The following is a 26,387-nucleotide window of genomic DNA, read 5'->3' on the forward strand; positions in this document are numbered from 1 at the left end:
CTTGCTCTTCTGTGGGGATTTCCAGGATCACCCCTTGAGACAGTAATCAGTTTAATGCCCGAAACAGAGATTGCCTTTTTCCTGGATCTTTGGGAACGTTTGACCTCAGAAAACGAGGCGATGGGAACTCTCGAAACTCTAGTTTGTACCCTAGAGCTATTGTGAAGATGACCCATCTGTCCTGAATTTCCTCCTGCCAAACTTCTGAGAACTGCAGAAGTCTTCTCCCCACCCTGGCGAGCGGGGGCACCCCTTCATGATGAGGCCTTAAAATTCTGTTTTGTAGGTTTCCTCCCTCAGCACTTCTTTTGTCCCTGGGCCAGACCCTGAGGCTCTCCGCTAGATCCTGATGGTGGAGGGCGTCGCGACTGTCTAGAGCACAGGTGTCAAACACAAGGCCCGCGGGCCAAATCCGCCCCTCCAGGCCATTTCATGTGGCCCTCACACCTCTCCTGCAGCTGCAGGAAAGCTCCAGCCTTCCTCTGGTCCTCCTCCAGACCCCTACTTTCTGCTTTCTAGCAATGCATCCAGCTTCTTCCCAGCGGCAGCATAAGGAAAGGGGGTGCACTGTGATGTTAGGGAGAGTAGGGGACTCAACTTCTGATGGTGGGGTGCCTTTTGACATCTAATGTAAGGGGAGGGGATGCGCTGGACATCTAATCTTACAGATACAACCGGACAATTATAATGCTGATGCGGCCCACAATGAAATTGAGTTTGACACCCCTAGTCTAGAGGCTGATTGCCCCTGGCCCTGGAGAAGGAGCCCGCTTAAATGAAGGACGTTTATGCCTTCTTTTGACTGGCAAAAGGAGTACTTTTCCCACTAGAAATCTTTTGGATGTATTTGTCCAAATCATCCCCAAATAGCCAATCCACATGAAAAGGAAAACCAATCAGGAGACTTTTGCATGGTGCTTCGGCTGACCAATTTTTCAACCACAGGATCCTAAGCATGTGCACCAGCACAAGCGCAAGGCGAGACGCCTGGTGAATTTAATCCTTAAATGGCGTCAATGGCAAAACATAATGCCCTTGGCGGTTCGGCCAAGTCCCGGGCCTGTTGTACAGGAATCTCCCTGTTTAAACTGGTCCTTCAGGGACTGACAGATGCCTATTGCAGTGACTGCAGGCTGAGTAACTGCACCTGCCAAAGAAAAAAAAAAAAAAAAAAAGGATTTTAACAGGAATTCCAATCTTTTAACTGTTGCATCCCTAAGCATTTGAGCATTGTCTACTGGAAAGTTAGACTTTTATTCACACAGGATATAGCAGCGTCAACTGAGGGTACATTCCATCTTTTGGTGAATTTCTCCTCCATGGGATAAAGTACTGAAAATCTCTTTAGAGGGAGAAAATGCTTATCTGCATGACCCCACTCAGCATAAATGAGCTGTTCCAGTAATGCATGGACGGGAAACGCATGCAAAGTCTGCGGAGGTTTTAAGAAGAAATGGAACTTTTGGCTGACTCAGTTAAGAGCAGCTTGAAAGCTGAACTGGCCATTTCTGTAAGAGACTGTACCAGCAATTTCTCAGATGGTGAGGCTGAAAAAGGTTCTTCCACCGTTGATTCCTCACAAGAGGAATCAATGTATTGTCTTTCCTCCTGATCCCCTGAGGGTAATACATCATCCTCCACCCACTGCTCCCTTGATAAAGGGTCTGAGGAGGGGGAGGGGGTTTTACCGGACTTCCTATCCCCGTGGATGGAAGATGCGATTAAAGCTGCTAATATCTCCTCTAGCCCCAGCAGGGCGGAGGAAAAGGCATCTTCAGTCACGTAAACAGGGGCTGAGGTGTTAGAAGCAGCTGCAACACCCATTGGTCCCAATGGCTCACCCTGGCTAGCCACTTCTGGTACTTCAGTTGAAGATGGCATGGTGGAGGTATGACTAAAACCTCAGCACCCGTGGGTGATGCTTTGGGTACCTTTTTCAAGTTATTCATACCAACTTTTTTGGGAGGCATAGTCCTAAGCACAAAAGCAGAGGCACTTAAACAAATGCACCACTTGCTGACCTATAGTGCAGCAATAAAACGCCACGGTACCACTGCAATGAAACTCACAACCACTTTATACTAAAACATAGCCTTGTAGCATTCCAATGATATCAGACATCTCTCCATCATAAGGAAGTAACAGTATTGTCTATGTGGTGTTGCTAGTTGTTAAAAGGTTAAACTACTTTTTCTACAACACCAGTTTAAATCATGAGCTTAAAGTGGTTCTAAAGGCAGAAGGTTTTTTATCTTGATGCATTCTATGCATCAAGATAACAAACCTTCTGTGTGCACCAGCCCCCCTCATACTTGCCTGAGCCCCATCTCGATCAAGCGATGTTGCACGAGAGACTCGGCTGTCCGGGACACTCCCTTCTGATTGGCCAAGACACAGCGGGCGCCATTGGCTCCCGCTGCTGTCAAAGTCAGTGAGTCAATGAGGAGAGAGAGGGGCGGGGCCGAGCCGCGACTCTATGTCTGAATGGACACACAGCGGCTTGGGTGCCCCCATAGCAAGCTGCATGTTGTGGGGGAACTCAGCAGGAGGGAGGGGTCAGGAGTGCCGGCGAGGCCCCCAGGAGAGGAGGAGATGGGCTGCTCTGTGCAAAACCACTGCCCAGAGCAGGCAAGTAAGACATGTTTGTTATTTTTAAACAAAAAAAACAAGACTTTACGTTTACTTTAATGCCATGTCTTCTTTCTTTGATACAGAACATTGTCAGAACTTTCAATGCACTATAGAAGGGTTTGCTTGTAACATCAATTGTGCTTAAAGCATTAACCTGAAAAATGTACCTTTAGTTTTGGAATTCCTTCTGAAAAGTAGCAGTGTACTTCCTGGTATGTAAATATGCTTAGGCAATGCTTTCTCTGCCTCTGCATCATAGCTGTAAATCTTCAGTGTGAGTTCTAAGGCACTGTCACTCTAGCCTCAGAAGATCTGAAATGAGATTTAGTAATTTCACCATTTTGCTGCTCACTCCTCTCCTTGCTGAATGCACTGACATGAGGAAGCAAAGCTCTGCCTCTAACAAGATGGCTGCCTCCTATAGAGACACAGTGTAGAACAAGATGTAAGTCCGTAAAGGGGAAACAATTAGCTGCAGGGAGATAAAAGGCAACACTGGTGACCAGTTTTTTATATTAATGGCGCAAAAATACATTGACACCCAATCTCATTTTTCAAAATGTCCAAGAGAAACATTGTGGTTGATTTACTAAAACTATAGAGTGCAAAAGGTGGTGGAGCTTTGCATAGAAACCAATCCAGTTTTTTTTTTTTGCCAAAGCTTAATTGAACAAGCTGAAATTAGAAGCTGATTGGCTACCATTCACAGCTGCACCAGATTTTGCACTCTTCAGTTTTAGTAAAAGAACCCCCATTGCGTGTCTGTTGCCCTTCAGAATTACAATCCCTCATAGTACATTGGGATAATATAGAAAAGGGCTGATTGCTTGCCTGTCCAAGGCTGTATGACACTGGAACCACAAGAACCACTGGTAGTAAGAATACACAAACAAAATTGTTTAGTTTTAAGACAATAGTTTATTGCTTTCTAAATGAATTGGTTATAAAAATACATTTAAATTTTAGCAAAAAATGGAAATATAGGAAAATAACTATTTTTGGAAACAGCTCAGCACCGTACACTAAACACCAGCCCTACTCTCTGGAAAAGTGGTTCTTGCTACAGCTTGCCATACATACAAAATTCATTTTATTTACAATATCTACATACAGCATCCTATATGCTGAAATATTGTCACACACACGCACACACAGTATCCTAAAGCATTTTGCTCTATCCTAAAAATCCAAATCAATATTTTGCAGAAGTTATCTTCACAGATTTCATGGAGGAGGAAGCATTACTTTTCTTATTTTCCTGCTCTTCTCACCGAGTATTTGCCTTTCTGTAGCTGAGATACATATATCTTTGTCTTGCTGCTGTCTCCTCGCCTCAGCCAAACTTCTCCTGTGCTTACTGCAGTGATCACAGCCCTACAAAAGATCAATAAATAATTGAAAAAAATAAAATGTTAATCCCTGCAAAGCCCAACTAACCAAATTCAACATTTTGTCTACAGCAGTGGAGGGCTGGTTGCACTTGGCTTGGGGACAGTCTGGCCTGAGTGGTCTATAGTGAATGTTTATGGTAACAGACTAAGGATGTTTGTACATTTGCCTGCTTTTGAATTGCTTTCCTTCCTCATATTAGTCAATGTGAATGCATCAGCCTAAAGCTTAAGGCAGGTCATAAATTGAAATTTTCTTGATTTGCTTGATTCCCCCATCAACACAGTGTTGATGGTGGAATCCCTCCTACAATGCTATTGTGGTCTGCTGATGGAGAGACTTCACTGCTGGCAGAACACACTGATTAGTGTTTCCGGCTATAGCCGGTGGCAAGAACTGTCCAGGAAAAACCCGACAGGCTGGTTGTACACAAGTTGAATGATAGACTGACGTGTGTACAACCAGGGTGCCAATAAGTGGATTCAAATTCAGCCTGTACCCGCTGAACCAGCCAAATTTTGATATATATGTATGGCCGACTTAATTCTTGTGGCCTGACCAGTCTTTATATACCCTATTCTACTAAAACAGCAAGCCTATTACCTAGATATTAGCCATCTGTGCTACACCAGCAAAGGGCCGGCACTGAACATATTTCACAAACATTTCTGTTCCCTCAAGCTAGACCGAGCTTGGTCATATACACAAATGCTGACTGCCAGGGAAGATTGTTACTCCAAGGCTCATCTTATGAATACCCATTAATTATGGACTGGACTAACTATGCACTGGAGCCAAAGTGTCCAAAGGTAACATTATTCTTACTGTGACGGGGGTTCATCTTTTATGTCAAGAATAATGGCTTCCCCTTTGGTGAAGCTCTCTCCTTCATAATATAGGCAACCATCTTCACACCGAGCATTAAAATGCTGCTTCTCAACCTTCACACCTAAAGGCATGAGAAAAACAGCAAAAAGAAAATGGAAAATATTATTTATAAACAGTAACCCAGGGAGTAAGTATGACATTAGGAAAGTGGCTCAACAGCATCAACAATATAATTATTGAAAGAGCCTGAGTTGACAGATTTTGGGATTGTGTCATTGGCATCTGTTTGACATCAGTTTGAGAAGCTCCTGAGGTACAGTACTGTATTCAGAATTCATTGACAGATGAGTATGACCTGAAGTTGGCCTCCTTCTGAAGTGAATTTAACCTGCTTCAAGCAGAATAGATTTGTATAGGAGTTCAAAACCTGCCCGAAGCAAACAAAGCCCATTGACCCAGGCCATAAAATACAAGGTACAACTAATGAAAGTCAAAATAATTTGCCTAAGAACTCACTGTCTGATTTCCTCTTCTGGGGAGAAACTGCTGCTTTAGCCTGTAATAATCCAAAATGATAAAAAAGCAAGATATTTCAGAATAGCCATCATAAGTTTTAGTACAATGCAAGTATATGGGTGGAAAGTTTAGGAGACCATCTTAGACTCCCATTTGCCTGCGAACAGGTTGCTATTGATAAGAAATTGAAAAACAAAGGAATAGGGAGGAGGGACAGATGGAAAAAAAATCTCTCTAAAAGAAAGGACATACTGTATGTAGATCCAGCACCACATCCTAATATGTCATGTACAAAAAAAACGTAACTACGATTTGAAGGACTTTACTGGTACTCATAAGATAGAATGTCAAAAAAATTTGTACAGAAATTAAAACAAGTCAATAACATTGATCGTATTACAAAGACAAGGTTACAATAACATTATGAATCATTAATCACCCTACTGCACCCGGGTGGTGATTTAGCTCGCTGCAACTTCAATTCAACGCAGGTGCGTTTCATGGGTACAAAAGCCTGTTTCTTCAGGAAAAAATGGAATTACAGCGCATGTTCTAAAACAGAAGGTATTGACATGTCAGGCAATGTAACCATTTTACCAGGTATGTGACCCCTTGATAGGGAATAAATACCCAAACACATGTGAAGTAAAAACATAACAATGGTCATCCCACAATTAGCTGTCACCAACTTCCTCGTTAAATACAATGGTCCACATGAGTTCCTATTGGTTCGATAGTATCAAAGCAAATGTTCAAACAAACAATCTACAAGAAAAAAAAATATATACGGTAATCCTAAATCAATGGGATTGATTAGGGAGTATGTGCTTGGTTAAAACCCAGCAGTGAAAAAAAAAAAAAATATATATATATATATATATATATATATATATATATATATATATACACACACACACACACACACACATACACACATATGGGCGTCCGCAGGTAGGGGCAAGGGGGGTCAAGTGCCCCCCCTGGAATCAGTGGGGTCACACCATCAAGCCAGAGAGAGCCACGCTGCCCAGCAGCACCACCAGAGAGAGAACTACTGACCAGAGTCGCCCCCGGGGAACCCAGAGTAAGCAATCGTCTAGCCGGAGGGATCACTGCTGTAGTTTTGCTGGGTCTTGTAAGAGGGCCTGTTGGCCATTATCCATTACTTATCCTAGGGACTGTACTACATCTGCAGTCTCTGACCATGATAATGTGATAATGACATTGTCAAAAAGGGGCGTTGCATGGGTGACCCTAAAATGATGCTCCCCCTGAAAAAAGTTCTGCGAACGCCTATATATATATATATATATATATATATATTCGTGGCCCTAAGACCGAGACAGATGTGGATCACATAAACACGCGACAAGACTTACAACATAAATAGACCTGAGGTGTGGCTTTTGGTCGTCTGGTAGGTAAGCCAAGAAAAGGGGCCAAAAATAAGCAGGTAGGAGTTTATCTTTATTGGTTCTAAACTCAATGAGCAAGCTTAGAGAAGGCGAAGGCCATCTCCACTTGAGGGTTCGGAATATATCTGGCGAAGCAGGTGGACTTCCATCTGCCTAGCTACTTGATCACATGGTCTGGTACTCTGTGCTGAGATGCTGCGCCAATCCAGTAGGAATGTCCAGAATACCACCCGGGGTCTAGGCCTAAGTTGAGCAGTAGGACCTCAAAATGTTTGATAAATTCACTGGCAGTCAGGGGGTTGACCGGAAAAGGCAGTAAGGGGTTGGAGACTGGCTGGCTGGGTAGGTGAGAGAGCAGACTCCGGGTCTGGTTTGTTGCATTTTGGAGACGGTATGATGAAGGACATAATGGTTTGGGAAGCGAGTCAGCAGGTGTCTGTACAGTACCTGACTACTGGTACTACCAGAGGGAGGCTGAACAAAAGGACGTCTCTGAACATCCCAAAGGTCAGGGCGAACGCGGTGGCTGACAGCATCTGACTGAGCCTGGGGTTATTCTGAAGCACTGAGACGTCCCCCCGGTGTACCTGTAGAAGGAGAAGCTGTCATCGGGACCAAGACTAGGTCAGGGAGTGTTGAGGGTGGGCGAACTTTCCAAAGTGTGACTCTGGTCTGGATGTCCAAACTGTTGCAGTTAAGGAGACCAAAGAATGCAGCTGGGAAATGGCCCCGGAGATGGATTGCAGGGATGCCTGGTTGTGCTGGGCCAGAACAGCTCCGTCTTCTTGGCCTTAGCGGAAAAGAGAATATCCCTGCTTCTCAGCTCAGAAATGCATTTGGAGATGGTCCATCCCCTGAGGGACTGTACGCTGCCGCGCTCTGAGCCCGCGGAGGGTGACAGAGGGGCAGGTGTGAAGTGCTCGCTGCCGGCCTGTGGCATGGCTCCGGCTAGGCGGGGGTGCTCATGTTAAGAGGAGTCATAGCCGTAGGATAGAGAGCGGAGTGGTAAAGAGAAAAAAAACCTCAGAGGAGGTAAAAAGGGGAGAAGAATAGGAAAAGGAATGATAGGCGTAGACAGAAGCTGACAGTGTTCTGTTGTGGCAGAACTATGTAGAGTGAGAATTTAGAAAACTCAGAAGAGTGCGAGGTGACCGAGGTATGGCCAGGAGGTGACTGGCCAGATAACCGATAGCTCCGGTGCCTGTTTGCGGCGAGCACAAACCTGAAGACCAGAACCCCAGGGCGTACTGGAGCGTGAAATTGAAGTCTGGTACGGCCTACGTAGGAATGTTGTGGTCTGTTGTGGGTGAAAGGGTTCTGCAGAATGATGTAATGGAGAAACCCGTCAACTATGCACCTGACTGACGCTCTAGTAGTGAGGTCCTGGTTAGGATCGAATTCAGTCGACCAAGAACACCTGCAGTAGGGGTGATATAAGTGCAACAAGACTCCTTACTCCCCGCCTTTTTTTTTTCTTATTTGTTTGTCCCCCTTGTATGCGACTGGCCCTGGTGAAGATGCAACCAATGTGTTTTTTTTTAGGGGAAATACATCCAACCTGGTACAAGATGGAACCTGAACTCGACTGACCTAAGGGAGAAAGGACAGACGGAAAATAATGAGCGGCTTGTATGAATGCCACTGGAGACGAGCGGCCGATTAGGTGCTACTAAAATGAAGTGTGGCTGTGTGAGTGCCACTGAGTGTGCTTGCAGCGATAGCAAGGAGTTTACGCTGAGATGCATGTTTTGCAGCAATTGCAAATGGGTAAATGCTGAGATGCGTGTATTTGGAGCCATTGCAAGGAGTTTAGGCTGAGATGCATGTTTGCAGCAATTGCAAAATGGGCAACTGCTGGGATGCGTGTATTTGCAGCGATCGCAAGGAGTTTATGCTGAGACGCATGTTTGTAGCGAATGCAATGGGCATATGCTGAGATGCATGTTTTTACAGCATTTGCAAGAAAGGTAACCTACTGATAGGCGAAAAGAAAAGGATAGCGGAAATTGTATGTGTAGGAACGAACTTTGAAAATGGCACATGTAACAAATCGTAGATTTATGATAGGGAGTGTAACGAATTGAGTGTGGAATACTTGTGACGCGAACTGCTGTGCCGCCGATGCGACTAGGTTTGGTTTGGAGTGTGATGCACATAGCCGAATCGGTCAGAACACGATCCGAATTGGTCAGAACAATGATATGAATAACGAATCATAGGGTATGGCATGAACTGCTACGAATCGGTGCGTGGGATGCGAGTGATGCAAACCGTTGTGCCGCCGATGCGGCTAGGTTCCGTTTGGATTGTGATGCATGTATCTGCCGACGCGATCCGAATCGGTCTGAAAATGATATGAATAATGAATCGTAGGGTATGGTACGAACCACTAAGAATTGGTGTGTGGGATGCGACTGATGCGCAGCGTTGTGCCGCCAAGGCGACTAGGCTTGAAACGGAGTGATGCGTGCGGCACGAAAGTGATAGATGACATAACAATGAATCGTTTGTAGGGTATGAGAGTGAGCGGTATGACTCGGTGAGTGATGTATCCAATGCGAACCATAGTGCCGCTGATGCGTCTAGGTTCGGATCGGAGTGTAATGCACGTAGCTGCTGACGTGATCCGAATCTGTCAGAGCAATGATATGAGTAACAAATCGTAGGGTATGGTATGAGGCGCTATGAATCAGAGTGAGTGATGCGAACCGTTGTGCGACTAGGTTCGGTTTTGAGTGTGATGCACGAAGCTGCTGACATGATCCAAATCGGTCAGAGCAATATGAATAATGAATCGTAGGGTATGGTACGAACCGCTAAGAATCGGTGCAAAGCGTGGTGCCGCCAAGGCAACTAGACTCGAATAGGAATGATGCGTGTGGCAAGAAGTGATATGAACCAGTGAGTGAACCAACAAATTGTTAGTAGGGTATGGGGGGGTGAGCGGTAAGAATCGGTCAGAAAAAAAATCATATAAAGAACGAATCGTAGGGTATGGTACGTACCGATACGAATCGGTGTGGGATGCGGCTGATGCGAAGTGCTGTGCCGCCAAGACGACTAGGCTAGAATCGGAGTGATGTGTATGGCATGAAAGTGATATGAATCAGTAAGTAAGATGACATAACAGCAAATCTTTTGTAGGGTATGAGGGTGAGTGGTATAAATCGGTGCAGGACGTGTCTGATGCGACTAGGTTCGAATCGGACTGTGGTAGGTATGCAACGTATTTGATATGAATCGGTAGTAGGATAAATGAAATTGGTTGAAAAGTATGAAGTGAATGCGATACAAATTGGTTGCAGAGTATATGCCACCCCTTAGGGCTCTTTCACACGGACGATCCGTATGTCCGTTTTTCATCCTTCCGTTTTCGGATGAAAAACGGACATACATGTATCCCTATGGAGCGTTGGATGTTAGCGGTGACATGTCCGCTGACATCCGACCCGCTCCGATCCGAAAAAAGTAACGGAGGAAAACCCTACTTTTCCATCCGTTTTCGGATCGGATGACGACGGACTCTACGGTCCGTCATCATCCGATCCCCCATAGGGGAGAGCGGCGCTCTGACAGGTCCGTCGCTGCACAGTGTGCAGCGACGGACCTGTCATCTTCCTGCTCAGCGGGGATCGGCGGAGCATTCCCCGCTGAGCAAGCGGGTGTTCACGGGGCGGATCATCACTGATCCGCCCCGCGTGAAAGAGCCCTGAGCCCCGGTACACACAGCCTCCCGTTCTGTACAATGGAACCGTTCTAATAGGAGCGACGCAAGTCGCTCCGACTTAGAAAAAGGTTCCTGTACTTCTTTTGGGGCGACTTGAGGCGACTTGCATAGACTTCTATACAGAAGTCGTTTTGCAAGTCGCCGTGGCAGTCGTGTGCAGGTCGCCTCGGTGAGGCGACCTGCAAGTCGTGCCGCCCCTAGTGTGAACCGAGCCTGACTCTAAACTGAACCCATACCAACCACCCAACCCCCCAGGCTAATTAAGTGCCAGGTGGGTCTAATTACCACCTCAATCAGCCACAGAACCCGTGCAAACAATACATGCTCATCTCCAAATGGATGAGACGGCAACCCCATAGACTGTGAACCCTATGAGCAACAAAGTATCGAGTAAAATTGAACAACAACCGACGGTGGCTTGTATCTACAAATGAAATTTATGTTTGTGACAAGCAAGGCCAGGGGAACATACAAATCTATTAAACCTGTGCCGAATGATGTCGGGTAGGGCAGCCATCAGAATATTTTTTTTTTTTTGGGCCCCTTACACAGCTTTAGGCCTGGGCCCCCCCACCCCAAACCCCCCCCTCCGAGCCTGACCACCAACATTCCCCAGGGTTGCCCATGGGCCATCCTACCGAATCTGCATACCGGCCACCCCACCACTCAGCCCCCCTCAATCCTGTATATATGTCAGCCTTCCTCACACCTGTATATATGTCAACCTCTACCCCCACACCTGTATATATGTCACCCCCCCACACACACAGCTGTGTATATAGGTCAGCCCCCCCCCACACACACATACATATATACATATACATATATATATATATATATATATATATACACATATATACATATATACATATACATACACACACACACACACACATACACACTAGCCCCTCCCCCCCACACACCTGTATATATGTCAGCCCTCCCACATACACCTGTATATATGCTAGCCCCCCCACACACCTGTATAAATGCCAGCCCCCCCCATACACACACACCAAACACCTGTATGCAGTGGCGGCTGGTGCTCAAAAATTTTTGGGGGGCACAAACAAACTGAAAAATCCGGAAAAAAATGTCAACTGCAGCCTCACTGTGCCCATCAATTGCAGCCACTGTGCCCATCAAATGCTGCCACTGTGCCCATTTAAAAGTTAACACCGTGACCCCGCCCGCTGTCTGCCTGGCACTTACCCTATCTTGGTGGGGCAGCGGGTGATGGCGGCGAGCTGTGTCCTCCATGAGTCTCCTCTCTTCCTCCTGATAGGCGTCCAATCACAGCGCCTGTCCTTTTAGCCAATCAGGTGACGGGTAACACATTCGCTCTTCCTGATTGGCAGAGAGGTGGTTTAGTGTGAGAAAAGTGAATATTCATTCGCTGTTCTAACACACCTGGGTGAACTGCGCTCGCAGTTCACCTTTTTTGAAACCTATTAGAGCCTATGGCTCTAAACAGGTGCTTCAAAAATACACAACCGCCACTGTAATTCAGGCGCCCGGCGCCATGAAAAGGGGTCGGGCGCCTGAATAGGGGGTGGCTACAGTGGCCATTGATAGATAAATGCAATGCAATGCATGAATCTATTCATGATACATAGAGGTGGGTGGCTGGAGAGAGGGGGAGGCGCCCGTCCACCCTTAATGGGTGCACTGTCACTGCCTGTATATATATGTCAGCCCCACACATACACAAATTTGTAAACACACAAGGCTCTGACCCCTCCCTGTACACAAACAGCCCCCCTCCCTTTCCTTCACAGCCCCTACTTGTAAAGAATTTCTTCTCACCTGGTCCCAGCTCGTTTTCACAAAGCTGACATGTTGCTGACACAGAAAAGCCCAGTACATGAGGGGTGCACATGCACATAGTAGCCAGAGATGGCAGTAAAGAGCTTGATGTCTGAGCTCAATGCCACAGATAGCACACGCTGTAAGATTGTTTCTGTAATACACAGCACAGCTCCCCTTCACCCGTCCTGCCTTCTTCTGGCCCGGGCGGTCCCCTTACAGTTGTAATGGCTGTACCCCCTGATGGCGGCCCCGATGTCGGGACAAGACCGAAAACAACTCAGCTAGGGATGCAGGATAGGAAACATAACGAATCGTAACATTGCGTATGAACGAAAAGGTACGAACCCTACCTGCAACAGCGAGTGAGAACCGTAGATGAAGAGCATGTACGAGAAAGTGTAATCGAACGAACTGACTCACGAACACGAGCTGGGAAGATCCGGTCCAGCGACGTGTAGTATCACACACTGGAACCGAAAGAGAGCAAGGGCGAGCGGCCAGCTTAAATACCCACCGGGCCCCTCTCATAAATTCAGGCTACCATACTAGCCTTATAATATATATATATATAGTTATAATGCGGGGCCCTAAGCATTACCAACGTCACCCTTACTCCCCAAAAACTTTGGGGAGTAGGGGTGAAGTTGGTAATGCTTAGGGCCCCCACATTATAACTATATATTTGTATATAGATTTTTGTGCACTGTTGGTTTTAAATTAAGCACATGCTTCCTAATCAATCCCATTGATTTAGGATTACCAGTATATTTTTTTTTTTCTTGATTATTGTTCGTTTGAACACTTGCTTTGATACTTGATTGTGGGATGACCATTGTTATGTTTATACCTCACATATGTTTAGGTATGTATTTATACCTTATAGGAGTCACATACCTGGTTAAACAGTTACATTGACTGACATGTCTTTACCTTTTGTTTTAGAATTTGCACTGCAATTCCATTTTTTCTGAAGAAGCGGGCTTTTGTACTCGTGAAATGCACCTGCGTTGAATTGAAGTTGCAGCGAGCTAAATCACCACCCGGCTGCAGTAGGATGATGAATGATTCATAATGTTATAGTTTTGTAATATGATCAATGTTATTGACTTGTTTTCATTTTTGTACAAATAAACTTTTTTGACATTTTATCTTATGAGTGAGTACCAGTAAAGTCCTTCAAATAGTAGTTAGGGTTTTTTGTACATGCTATTAATAAGAGATTGCAAAGCACAACCATGACAACTGACAACTGTTAGATATGATCCTCAGTCTTCCCAAGGACCTTGCAAACAGAAAAACATTTGATGACATTGAGGTTGATTTACTGGTGCAGCTCTGCATAGAAACAAATCAGCTTCCAGGATTTGTCAAGCTTAATTGAACAACCTGAAGTTAGAAGCTGATTGGCTACTATGCAGAGCTACACTAGATTTTGCACTTTCTAGTTTTAGTAAATCAACCCCATGCAAGTCTAAATCCAACTCTATGCAGAGTCACATTATGACTATTGTTTTTCATTTAAAAAAAAAAAAGACAACTTCAAAATCCTTGTCTTAGCATCATACTGAGTGGCTTATTAATGAAAGACAGACAATGACACCCTATTATATTACAATTGGAAATATCTTGTCTCCCAGATTTACCTCTTCATTTTTTTCTACTTATATTCAACATAATTTGACAAGACAAAAATAATTCAAATTAAATCTATATTGTGGGCAGATTTTCACCAATTAGCAAAGACTTTGCATCCTTTTTCAGCAAAAAATTCACATGCAATTTAGGACATGTAAAGTTTGGCGCCATGAAAAAAATTTTTTTGCCAAGCTTCACAAAAGTGTCCCAATACAAAATCAGCTTATTATTTCCTATAATCTAGTTAAGTTTATTTATTGAGAATTTATTTTAGTATGTTTCTATGAAACAAAGACTTAAAGCTGAACTCCCTTTTGTTACACTTTACAGTTGGTTTCTCCCTCACTAACACGTGAGACCACTGGATGTGCTGTATATACTGTATGTAGCTGAGGCTACAGCACTGTGTTCTGGGTGAGAGCCGAGACCTTCCTGTCTCATACCCGAAACACAATAGAGTATCTGTGCAGTGCTCAGCCATTCATACAAAGCAATGTATTCTAGCTCAGGGCTCAAAATTTCAAGCCCTGAGCTACTAGCCAGGCCTCAAGGGTTACTCGCTACCAGTTGCCCCACCCAACCCCAATCATGCCTCACCTCTAAACACGGCCTCATAAATTATTTCATAAAATGACACAAATGTTTTTTGCAGAATTAAGTTACAAAAATAAATATTAACAACTTTATCATTGCCCCTCAGCACAGCCTCACCAGTGCTCATCAATACAGCGTGAGCAGTGCCCGTCAATACAGCATGAACAGTGCCCGCCAATACAGCATGAACAGTGCCCGCCAATACAGCGTGAACAGTGGCCACCAGTACAGTCTCACCTGTGCCCATCAATACAGCCTCACCTGTGCCCGTCAGTACAGTCTCACCTGTGCCCGTCAGTACAGTCTCACCTGTGCTCATCAGTACAACCTCACCTGTGCCCATCAGTACAGCCTCACCTGTGCCCATCAGTACAGCCTCACCTGTGCCCATCAGTACAGCCTCACCTGTGCCCATCAGTACAGCCTCACCTGTGCCCATCAGTACAGCCTCACCTGTGCCCATCAGTACAGCCTCACCTGTGCCCATCAGTACAGCCTCACCTGTGCCCATCAGTACAGCCTCACCTGTGCCCATCAGTACAGCCTCACCTGTGCCCATCAGTACAGCCTCACCTGTGCCCATCAGTACAGCCTCACCTGTGCCCATCAGTACAGCCTCACCTGTGCCTATGGATTTTCCAGGAGAGAAAACTGGAGGAAAACAATGATAGCTGCCGCCTGTACCTTTAAGGTACTAACTGAAAGACCTTTGTCGACACCCTCTTGAAAAAAAATCCAAAATTGAAGGAACATCATGAGTTTAATCTTTGATTTTCAGATAACCAGGAGTTACATTTTTTCCAAACCTTGGAATATATGGCTCTGGTGACTTATTTTCTGCAATTTACCAGAGTCCTGACAACTTTGTCGCAGAACCACTGGGCGCTTAGTATCTTTTCTTCAGATACCAAGCCGTCAAAGTTTAAGGAAACCACCTGTGGGTGTGACACTGGACCCTGCGATAGTAAGTCTTCTCTCTTCTGAAGACTCAGTGGAGGCTCCGAGACCAGAGTCTGTAGCAGGGAAAACCATGACCTCTTGGGCCAGAAAGGGGCGATTAGGATAAGATCTGTTTCTTCTAGACGAAACTTCCGGAGGACTTCCGGAATAAGTCTGATCGGCGGGAAGGCGTAACAGAGGCTGAATGCCCACGGATTCGCTAGAGCATTGATCCCCAATGATCAATCTGCTGGGTTCAGAGAAAAGAACTTCTGTCCTGCGATTGTTCTGATTTGCGAACAGGTCCGTTTCGGGACATCCCCATCTGTCAGTGAGATCCGCAAAGACTTCGGGATGAAGGGACGAATTGTCTTGATCTACCCGGTAGCGGCTAAGATAATCTGCCAGACAGTTTTGTGTCCCCTTCAGGTGTACTGCTCTAATTGAGGCTAGATTTCCTTGTGCCCATGATAAAATCTCCCGGGCAATAGATTGAAGTATTCAACTCCTCGTACCGCCCTGTTTGTTGAGGTACGCAACCGTCGCGATATTCTCTGATAGTATCTGGAGATTGTGACCCCTGATTTCCGTCTGAAATCTCTGCAAGGCTCTCTGAACTGCTAAAAGCTCTCTCTGATTCGATGAAGTTCTTGCTTCCCTCGAGCTTGTCCTCCACCACCACAAACTCCTTTTTACCCTGGCGGGTAACAAGTCCCTTGACTCCAGGGAACTTGCGTCTCCCTCCCAGTTCCTTAGCAGAAACAGCTGCAATGGGAGTTAATCTAGCCCATGGCACTGCGGGAAAGCACAAGGTCATCAGACCCACTGCTCTTGAAACCTCTCTCAGAGAGACTGGCTGACTGGTCTGTAAGGCTGACATAGTTTGCATAATTTTTGAGACCTTCTCCTGCGGGAGAAAAACTTTTTGGTCTACTGAGCAAAAGTCGTACCCCAGATATGTCACCTTCTGGGCCGGAATTAAGGAAGACTTCTCTTTGTTTATTAACCAGCCTAGGGAATGAAGGAAGTCATACAGTCTGGAGATCCGCTAATAACTTTTGGTATGACTCTGCCACCACTAGGAGGTCATCCAGGTAAGGGATAATAGTTATCGCCTTTAACCTTAGCGGAGCCAGTGCCTCCCCCAACACTTTTGTAAAAATGCGTGGGGCTGAGGACAGACCGAAGGGGAGGGCTTGAAATTGAAAGTGCCGAATCTCGGTTCCCACCTTGACCGCTAGTCTCAAGAAGCTTTGGAAGGCTGGATGGATAGGGATGTGCAGATAAGCATCCCTCAAATCCAAAGTGGCCATGAAGCAGTTTGGGTAAAGCAGGTTCTTGACTGTGAACACCGTCTCCATACGAAATTGCTTGTATCTGATTGAACGGTTTAGAGACTGAAGGTTCAGAATAAGCCGATACTTTCCTGACGGCTTTCTGATGACAAATATATGGGCACACAACCCCTTGCCCTGATCTGACCGGTGAACAGGGATCGTGACTTTTTGATCTAACAAGTCTCCAACTTGGAGACCCAGGGCCCTCGCTTTTTCCTGATCTTGGGGAGGGAAGGTGACCAAAAATTGGTGGTTGGCAAGAGAATTGCAGCCTGTACCCATTGGTCACTAGGCCCAGGATGAATGGGCTTGAGGTGACTGCTGCCCACTGTGGGAGAAAGGCCCTCAATCTTCCTCCCACTGGGAGACATGAGTCACTGTGGCTTGGAGGGTTGTTGAGGAGGGTTAAATAAGACACCCCTTCTACCTCTGCCCTTGTGCCCTGTCCAATGTTTTTTGGGCCTATTGTCCTTTTCTCTAGGACCTTGCTGCCTACTTTGGCCACAAAAAAACTTTCTGGCCGTCGGCTTTTTCTTATTTTTTTGAAAGGCCTTTTTTCTATCAGCCGTGTGTTCCACACCTGGGCCAAAAAGATGATCACCTGTTAAGGAAAGTCCACATAGGCGCAACTTTGAGGCTGCATTACCTGACCAAGTTTTAAGCCATAGGCTTCTTCTGGCCGAATTCACTAAGGCCGAAATCCTGGATGACATTCTCACCGACTCTGCGGAAGAATTAGCTAAAAACCCCACTGCACGAAAGAGGAGAGGGAAAGACTTCAAAATTTGCTCTCTAGAGGTACCTGCCAACAAATGTGTTTTTATAATTGTGTCAACCATATTTCCAAATTTCTGGCTACACATGTGGAGGCCAGAGCTGGTTTAAGATTCCCAACAGCTGACTCCCAGGCTCTGTGGAGAAGGACATTCTCTCTTTTGTTCATCGGGTCTCTAAGCGTGCCCATATCGTCAAACGCTAGGTCCGCGTTTTTTTAAACCTTTGAAAGAGGTGCGTCTAACTTAGGATTTTTGTTCCACAGCTGCGCTGTGTACTCATCAAATGGAAACCTCCTTTTTAGGTTACCAGAAAAGAAAGGTTTTCTTTCTGGATTTTCGCACTCCAGTTTGATAGTATCAAGAAGGGAACTATGCACTGGAAAAACTCTAGACTTTTTCTTATGCAAACCCTTGTACATAAGATCATGTTTAGATAATTGTACCTCCTCCTCTTCCAACTCAAGTGTTGTAAAGATAGCCTTTAATAAGTCATCAACATCTTCTAAAGATAACTTAAACCTCAAGCCCCTTGTGGATTCTCTATCCCTGGGCCCTGTATCTGACCCTGATTCTTCCGGAGAAGAACGGGTAGATCTGGCTTCAGTCTTCACTCTCCGCAATCTGCTGTGGAGCGATACCGACTGAAGCCCTAATTGGAGATGGACCCTCTGCAGGAGCCTGAAGCTTGTTAATTAGAGTTTTAAATGAGCTAAAAGGTAGACGCAAGCTCATCTCTAACAGAAGTCAGCATTTTTTGACAGGAGGCTACCGGGTCATCCATTACCAGGCCTTCTATACAGGTGCGGCAAACTGCTTTGCTCCATGCGGAGCTCAATTTGTTTCCGCAAACCGCACATTTCCTTTTTGGTGGCTGCGCTTGGGCCTTGTCCTGCAAGACAAAATAAATGACCCATAATGTAATCTTAAGCCACCCATCACTCTGTAACACCTCGTGCAGGAAGGAGGAAAATTTGTCCTTTTACACCCAATTCTACAGAGGTGGGGGGGGACTCGCAAGGATAGCAAGAGGGTGACAAAACACTCAAGGCGGTGTGGTTCTGGTGACCGCATCCACTGCCTGTGCAGGTACTGCAGAAGGATCCATCCTGCTCCTCTGGTAGTCCACAGCCTCTGCTGCTTCTTCACCATTCAAACACCAGCAGCCAGTGTCCCCTGTTCGCGCCGTTTACGGAGACCGAAACCAGCGTCTCCGGCGCCCGATGATGACGTCATATGCCCCGGAAGCGACCCTCACTGGTTTACTTCCTGTGGACCAGCTTGGAGCGCAGTAGCTCCGCCCCCTCGAGCACCACGACTTCCTCTTTTCCCTGCACATACAAGCCACGCTGTCAGCGGGGAAAGGATACCATCGTGCTGCTATGCAACCCGCGCTATGGGGCCCACGGTCTTGGCCCTCTCCAGGCACTGAAAACAGGGAACAGCAGCAGTACAACCAGCTTCCCCAGCGGAGATGCTGCTTGTGGCAGAGGAGAAAGGTCAGTGATACACCCCAAACAGCCATAATAGCTCCTGCTCATGAGACCTAGGGGACCAGGTTCCAGGAACATGTTACCCTCCGTCCGAAGGAAACACTAATAACTGACATGGGGCCTGGAGGACCACCCTTTTATCCCGGTAGGAGGAGCCCTAGGTCTCATGGGCTGTCCTGGAAGACGCTTAGAGAAATAACAATTGAGCTTCACGATACATATTGGCATCAGGGTTAGAGCATATTATTCTAGCGGCGTCATTCATGGTTAACGTTAAACTGATAACCCCTAAAGGCTTTTAAAGCAATGCTTATAGACATTTTTGGGTACCAAAGTCTGTTGCATGCGCACCTTTAAAGCTTGACATGTTGGGTATTTATTTACCCATTGGAACCTCATCTTTTATATTTTACCATAAATTGGTTAATATATTGTGTGTGCTAAAACTAAGAATAGTGTATTTTTTACAAAATATCTGCTTTGATAAACATGTGCACTGAATACTTTCCCTTTATTTCTCTCCCAGCGCCAGAGTTATAACTTCATGCCTACTATCAGACTCCTTCCACATCTCAAATGGGACACATCAAGGGCGCCCGCTTTAACCCTTGATATTCGACCTTATTATAGAACCCCTAGCTCAATCTATCTGTGACAACCCACTCATTTTGGGTATTACAGTTGGTGACGGAATGCATATAATTGGCATCTATGCCGACGATGTCATCATATCCCTGACTGACCCTATGAATTCACTCCCCGAACTCCATCACACTTTGGACTTATTTAGTAGGGCCTCCCTGTATAAAATTATACGTATTTGGGTATTCAATTGATCACTCCCTCCTCCAGATTATTGTCTCTCAACTTTAATAATCTTGTCTCTAAACTCCAGAAGGTTGTCCATGATCTTCAGCAGCACACTTAAACTTCATGGGCAGGTAAAATCGCCCTTACCAAAATGTACCTACTCCCACGCGTCCTATATATGTTCCAAACTATTCCGATACCCTTTCTTCAAAGACACTCCAGATAAAACATTCTCTGCACACCTGTTACTTCTGGTAGAATAGGTGCACCAGACATTCCAGCGTATTACAAAGCAACCATTCTTGACCAAGCCACGCTCTGGTGGAACACACAACAACACACCACCTGGCTCCAGATAGAAAGAGCAGTATTAGTTTCTCAACAGATTCTCAGTGCCCTCCTACTCCAACACCAAGGGATTTGCACATACCTCGATACCATCCACGCTACTATAAAAACATGGAAAACCACTCTTTAACGCAATAAGGGCATCCCGCACTGTCTGCTCTCAACCAAACCTCCAACGGCGCTTCATACTGTCACACCTGACATTACCTTCTCCGAATGGACCACCGCAGGCATTACCACTGTCGGTCACTTATATAAGGACTCCACGCCCATGTTCTTTCAACAGTATACTTGGCATATTACCTCTAAGCACTTCCTCAGGATACGCTCAGCCCTATCCAGGGTGAAATGGTCAGAAGACCTACACGCTGGCACATAATAAAGTTCTTTACCCAAAACTCCCCCCAACGACGTGGAATTTTTTATATCAACAAACTCCTCACTGATACCTGCCACAATTCAAAGACCTGAGCGATGTTACAATGGGAACAACTACTACAATGTTCCTACACCCCCCAACAATGGTACCGCTCGCTCCAAACACCCTTGAGAACCTCACGCTGTACACTACACTAGGAGGCTGTTCAAAAAATATTCCACAGTTGGTACCTCATCCCAACTAAACTCTCCCGCATTTATCTATCTTCCACAAATCTCTGCTGGAAAAATTGTGGAAACCCAGGGACTTCATTGCATATCTGATGGAACTGCCCGTGCCTCACTAAATTCTGGACTATGTTCTCTAAGCTCCTCTTTTCCATCTCACCAACTCCTATATCCCCATCAACTCAAATGGTACTACTGGGTCTGGACATGGATACCTGGCTCTGGTCCTCCCACACAGTCATCTTCCATGTATTTATAGCCACTCGTCTAGCCAGAAATTGGAAAGCCCCCCACCCCCCTTCCAGCTCGGAATTGATAGCGATTTTGAACAACCACTGTTTGATGGAGTATATGTATGCCAAAGCTCACCTACAAATTCCTATCTTCCAAAAGCGCCGGTAGACAAGTGGTAAATGTGTTGAGAAGAGCATAAATAGATCAATAAAGTACCTGCAAAAGTTAGTGCTTAGTAGTAACTGGCATTCATTAAATATACATACTTTTTTGGTTAAAATATAAATGTGAACTAGATTAAAAATACCCCTTTTTTATCTGGAGGCAAAATTTCCTAGAGAGAAAAAAAAAGTGTTGCAGAAGAAAAGACATAACTTTTCAAATACCTTTTTGATAGCAGTCCAGTCCTCAAGGATATCCAAGTCCCGTAACATATAAACAATATATGGACCTATCCGTTCTGTCAAGGAGAACTGAAGACCAACAATAGTTTATTATTTGTTTGTTCACCTTCATGACGAACAGTAAAAGCGCACTGAGTGCAGTGCTTTGTGAGTGTGAGAGAGCGCAAACTGTGCATGCATGGTCCTGCAAGCCAAGTGCTTGTTTGTGAGGTGCCGTTTGAGGTGAAGTTTGCAGCAGAAGTGCTAAAGCTGGTCCTTCTCTCAGGCAGCTCAGTCCACCCCATCACCATTCCTAAAGCTCCTGCTTTTCATTTACATTAGGTGTTAAAAGGCTGGAAGGCTTCCAAACTACTACTGGTAGGGGTGAGCAGAACTGTTGAGGGGACAATTATCTGCATTAAATTAGCCTCAGAACTTAATGTAATTCATATGTGTTTGGGTTTAAAGGGATGAGGTGGCAACCCTAACCAGCCTCTCTCTGAAATGTTATTGAACCCTGCTCCTCTTCTTTGCATCCAAAAAACACAATGTAATTAGGATTGAAATCGAGGATCAGAAAACTTCTAATGCTATCCAGTAAACACTACAGATGCAACCAACTCACCATAATCTGATTTCAGTGCAATATCCCAGGTAGTTCACTAAAAGTGTTCTTCCTCAAGCGTGTGCAGGGTCGTCTTTAATATTAATTGGACCCTGCGCAAACATTTTTCTGCCCCCCCATCATTACACAGGACTCCCTCCCCCCATACTACCCAAATCACTACATAGGACCCCCATAACTACCTCCCACATTACACAGGACCCCCTCCCCCATACTATGCCCATCACTACACAGGCCCCCTCCCCCATACTATCCCCCCACCCCCATTATTACACAGGATCCGTCCCCCATATAACCCCCATCATTACACAGCCCCCCTCCTGTTGAGGTTGGAGAAGCAGGGAGGGGGGTTAATGGGGGTGGAGAGGCAGGGATTGGGGTTATTACTGAGGGTGGAGAAGCAGGAAGGGGGTTATTATTGAGGGTGGAGAAGCAGGGAGGGGGGTTGAGGGTGAATAAGCAGGGACGGGGGGTTATTGGGGGGGAGAGGCAGGTATTGGGGTTATTATTGAGGGTGGAGAAGCAGGGAGGGGGGTTATTGTTGAGCCCACAGCTGTCAATCACTGCCCTGCACTACAACACCCAGCAGCCCTGCCCTCCCCCTCCAAGAAGTTCTGCAGCAGCCAATCACTGTCCTGCACTACAATACCCAGCAGATCTCCCCCCTGCAGGTTCTGCAGCAGCAGCCAATCCCTGCCCTACAACACACAGCAGCCCTACACTCCCCCAAGAAGTTCTGCAGCAGCTGAGACTCCCTGAGAAGTTATCAGAGGTGGTGGGAGGGGGAAACTGGCTCAGGACAGCACACAGTGTCTCCGAGGGAGGTAATCTACTCACTGTGCAGAGCCATGTAGTCTGGCAGCCCGCAGAGGGGGAATGGGAGGGGCGGAATGCAGCATGTCGCTGGGGAAGAGACTCAGTCCACTCAGACTGAGATAAGAGGAAGGGGCAGGCCAGTAGAAGAGACACTGCGGGGACGTGACTTCACTTAACCCATGCCAAGCTGGATAAAAAGGTGGAGAAAATGAATGCACTTGACTTATCAGCGTTTGGGGCCCTCCAACAATGAATGGGCCCTGGGCAGATGCCCCATTTGCCCTGCGTTAAAGACGGCACTGAGCGTGTGCTGTGAGGCCACCTCGCACTTAGCTTCCGGTATCATCAATAACAAACTTCCAAGGCACGACTGAGTCAGGCGAGTGGTTGAAAACAATTTCTTACTATCTGTTTTTTTACATCAAGCTTTTTCATGCAAATTACAGCAGCAAAACTGCATTTACATTGGCGGTGTCTGGGACTCTCTCTCTCTCCTCTATCACAAGCAGGGGTATTTTGATCCCCAGACTACTGATAAAAGGCCCTGAGGTAGACTACTGCACTACAGCAATGCATGGGTGAAATTTTACAGTAGTGAGCAGTGGGGATGCATTCCCCATATGCATGTCAATGTTTACTTTCCAGTGTTAACTGCAGCGCACCTCTAAACCTGAAACTGCAAGTGTACTTCCTGATTAAGGATGAGCTCAGGCGTGTTTGCAACCCGCACGTGCAGAGCCCGCCAGGAAGTCGGCACAGCGCTAATCACAGGCAGTGAGACATTTTTCCGATCCGCTGCTGAAGAGATCGAGAAATGTCTCACTGCCTGTGATTAGCGACCTGTGACTTCCTAGCGGGCTCTGTACGTGCGGGTTGCGAACATGTCTGAGCTCATCCTTATTCCTCATACATCATTTCTTGTTTGCAGGAGGAATGTAGCTACGCTAAACTTTCTATATGCCTTTACAGGCAGCAAATTGCTATTATCAACAAGGTAATTGTAGTGTGGATACATTCTCTGAGCAGATTAAAAAAAAAAAGTATAAATTTGGACAGTTTCTATGGAATCATAATGTGTTTTTTTTTTTAAATGTAGATAACAACATTTTAGTTCTCAGGCACAAATCACAACATGGTGACATAGTAAGATATGTTACAGTCATTTGGCACACAAAGTCTGTCTTTAACAAAAGGATACCAGAAACCAATGGAACTCTCCGCTTCTTCTCTGAACGAAATGGATCCCACTTTTTTCTACTTCGTTTAGATCTCAATTCTTCATCCCACCATTCTGATGAAAGAAAAAGAAAGAAAGACAAAAGAAAGAGGGGAAAATGAATGGTACCAGCAGGTGCCCTATGGTCTTGCTAAGCAGGGGTGAGTTTAAGGCTACAGACATTCACACATCTACTTTTCAATCTGGTGCATTTCCATAAGAAAAAAAAAAAAAAAAAAAAACCACACACACACACACACACACACACACACACACATTGTTTTATTGCAATAAATGGTAATGAATGTGCACACACAAACAAATGTCCATAGTAAACTGGTGCTTTATATTCCCTGATCAGTAACTGATTTACATTCTTGGCGTCTGTCTGTACAAATGTTAAAGTGGTCTGCTCATTGGGACAAGTGATCATTGGGACATAAAAGTATATGTAAACACCTAACCCTTTAAAACGACCAATTCAGATTAAAATATAAATTTATTCATGCATCGGGGCTTAGAGAGGTAGGGGTGGTGACTACAGGGGGGGGGTGTCACAGCAAGAGGCAGGAACACAGCAATACACTGATCTTCCCAGTGAAAAGCTCGGCAGGAGTGCCTATCAGCACACGTATTGGCCATTGGAGGACATACAGGCTGTGTTTCCAGCACAGGCAGAAAACTGACCACACTGGGAAGGATGTGCTTCTATGTCTAACGTGGTCAGTTTGAAAGAGCAAAGCAGAAGAACTAGCAGGATCACCAGGTATTTCACACAAAAGAAGCAATACAAGGAAAACAGGACACTTTTTACTACAAGTACATGGGTACAATAGGCACTTCAGGAATATGAAATGTTGTTGTAACAATCACTTTAACATTTACATTTCTAAATAGCTTAGCTTTCTTCAACACTTCCATAGACATACTAAGTCCTGTTGTACTAGAATGAATGTGCAGAAAGTGCCCGGGACCTGTAGTACCAGATGTTCTGTTATCTCCGACAATATGGAGGCCAGAATAAACCAGATGATTTAAACTGCATTCAGGTAATTTCTGTTGGGTATACCTTAGACCTTACAATTCCATAGGAAAAAAAAAGGCTTTTTGCTTTGTCTTGTGCGGAGACTGCAAAAGTGTACTGGTTCTTGACGGGCTCATTCACACCAGGCGCATTTGGATTGTGCTGGGCCCCGTTGCCCAGTGCAGTCCCAGTACAAGACATAGAAAAAAGCCTTTTTTCTTATGGAGTAGTTCACACCACTGTGTTGCAATGGCATGCATGGAAAAGAAAATAAACTGCATGCAGTCCTTTTCTCAGTGCAGCAGGTTACAACACAAACTACCATATTACAACGCCACAAAAAAAAAAAAAAAAAAAAAAAAAAAACAGTTTGGTGCACTGGGATCAGTGTGGTTGACCATAAGTGGTTAGGTACAGTGGTTAGGTTAAGTTGCAAGAAAAAGTGCAGGTTCCTGGATTTTTACTACCACTCATTCTTGGACTGACTATACATTTGCTCATTAATGGCTAGCCTAGGCAAGCTGTGTGGCGGCTTCTGGGTACTGTCACCTCGCTCGGCTGTGTTCGGCTGTGCTCGCTCCCGTCGGTGTCGACGTTACGTATCACCGAAGGAAGCGTGCAGAGCCGAACACAGTTGAGCATGGTGACAGTACCCAGAAGCCGCCACACAGCTTGCGCTCCAGCTCCTAGCCCCTCTGACAGATTGGCTGCTGCCCAGCATCACCCAGCACCAGTCCCCTCCTGCCGATATCTGCACTGTGTCTGAGATCCCAGCATTGCTGACAGTCTGAGTACACCAGATGTTTTCCTGCAGATCTCTTCAGCTTTCTGCAGCCTCAAGCACCGCAGACAGATTGACATCCAGCCGCCTACCTGCTGACCTCTGTAGCCCCTTGAATGGGAAGAATTGTTTGCCGCATACCTGAGGAGATATCTATGCTTTGACGATCTTCCTCAAGACGTTGGATTCGCTCCAATAGTTCACATTGCATGTTGTCAAATAAGAGAACCTTCTCACTCTGTAAACAAGAAACTAGAGTAAAACTTTCAAGTGTATGATGAGGCACAGTATAAAAAGCATACATCTTTGCAATACATGCACATTTCCCCTTGATTTATTATTTTAAAGACCCTGTAAGTACAAAGAAATACTTGTTGATGTGGCAAAAATGCATTCAGCTATTATGCCATGTTGTGGACTGACTACACACAAAATTTTATGTGGACAAAGTGTTGTCA

General features: G+C 45.6%; 1 protein-coding gene across 2 annotated transcripts in view; it reads right to left on the bottom strand.

The window, feature by feature from the left end:
• Positions 1-3,526: 3,526 nt before the first annotated feature.
• BRMS1 (BRMS1 transcriptional repressor and anoikis regulator) overlaps positions 3,527-26,387 on the bottom strand; it is a 50,657-nt gene continuing 27,796 nt past the window's right edge. The window contains exons 6-11 of one of the 2 annotated variants that reach the window (XM_073605233.1): positions 26,071-26,167; positions 24,107-24,199; positions 21,471-21,535; positions 5,365-5,404; positions 4,846-4,969; positions 3,527-4,005 (exon numbers count right to left, since the gene is read on the bottom strand). In XM_073605233.1, the coding sequence (XP_073461334.1) occupies positions 3,882-4,005; positions 4,846-4,969; positions 5,365-5,404; positions 21,471-21,535; positions 24,107-24,199; positions 26,071-26,167 (543 nt within the window). In that variant the 3' untranslated portion in view covers positions 3,527-3,881. The remainder of the gene's footprint in view (positions 4,006-4,845; positions 4,970-5,364; positions 5,405-21,470; positions 21,536-24,106; positions 24,200-26,070; positions 26,168-26,387) is intronic. The other variant, XM_073605234.1, reaches the window with a different exon arrangement.

The sequence above is a fragment of the Aquarana catesbeiana genome, linkage group LG11, assembly GCF_042186555.1.
Source record: "Aquarana catesbeiana isolate 2022-GZ linkage group LG11, ASM4218655v1, whole genome shotgun sequence".
Classification (NCBI taxonomy): Eukaryota; Metazoa; Chordata; class Amphibia; order Anura; family Ranidae; genus Aquarana; species Aquarana catesbeiana.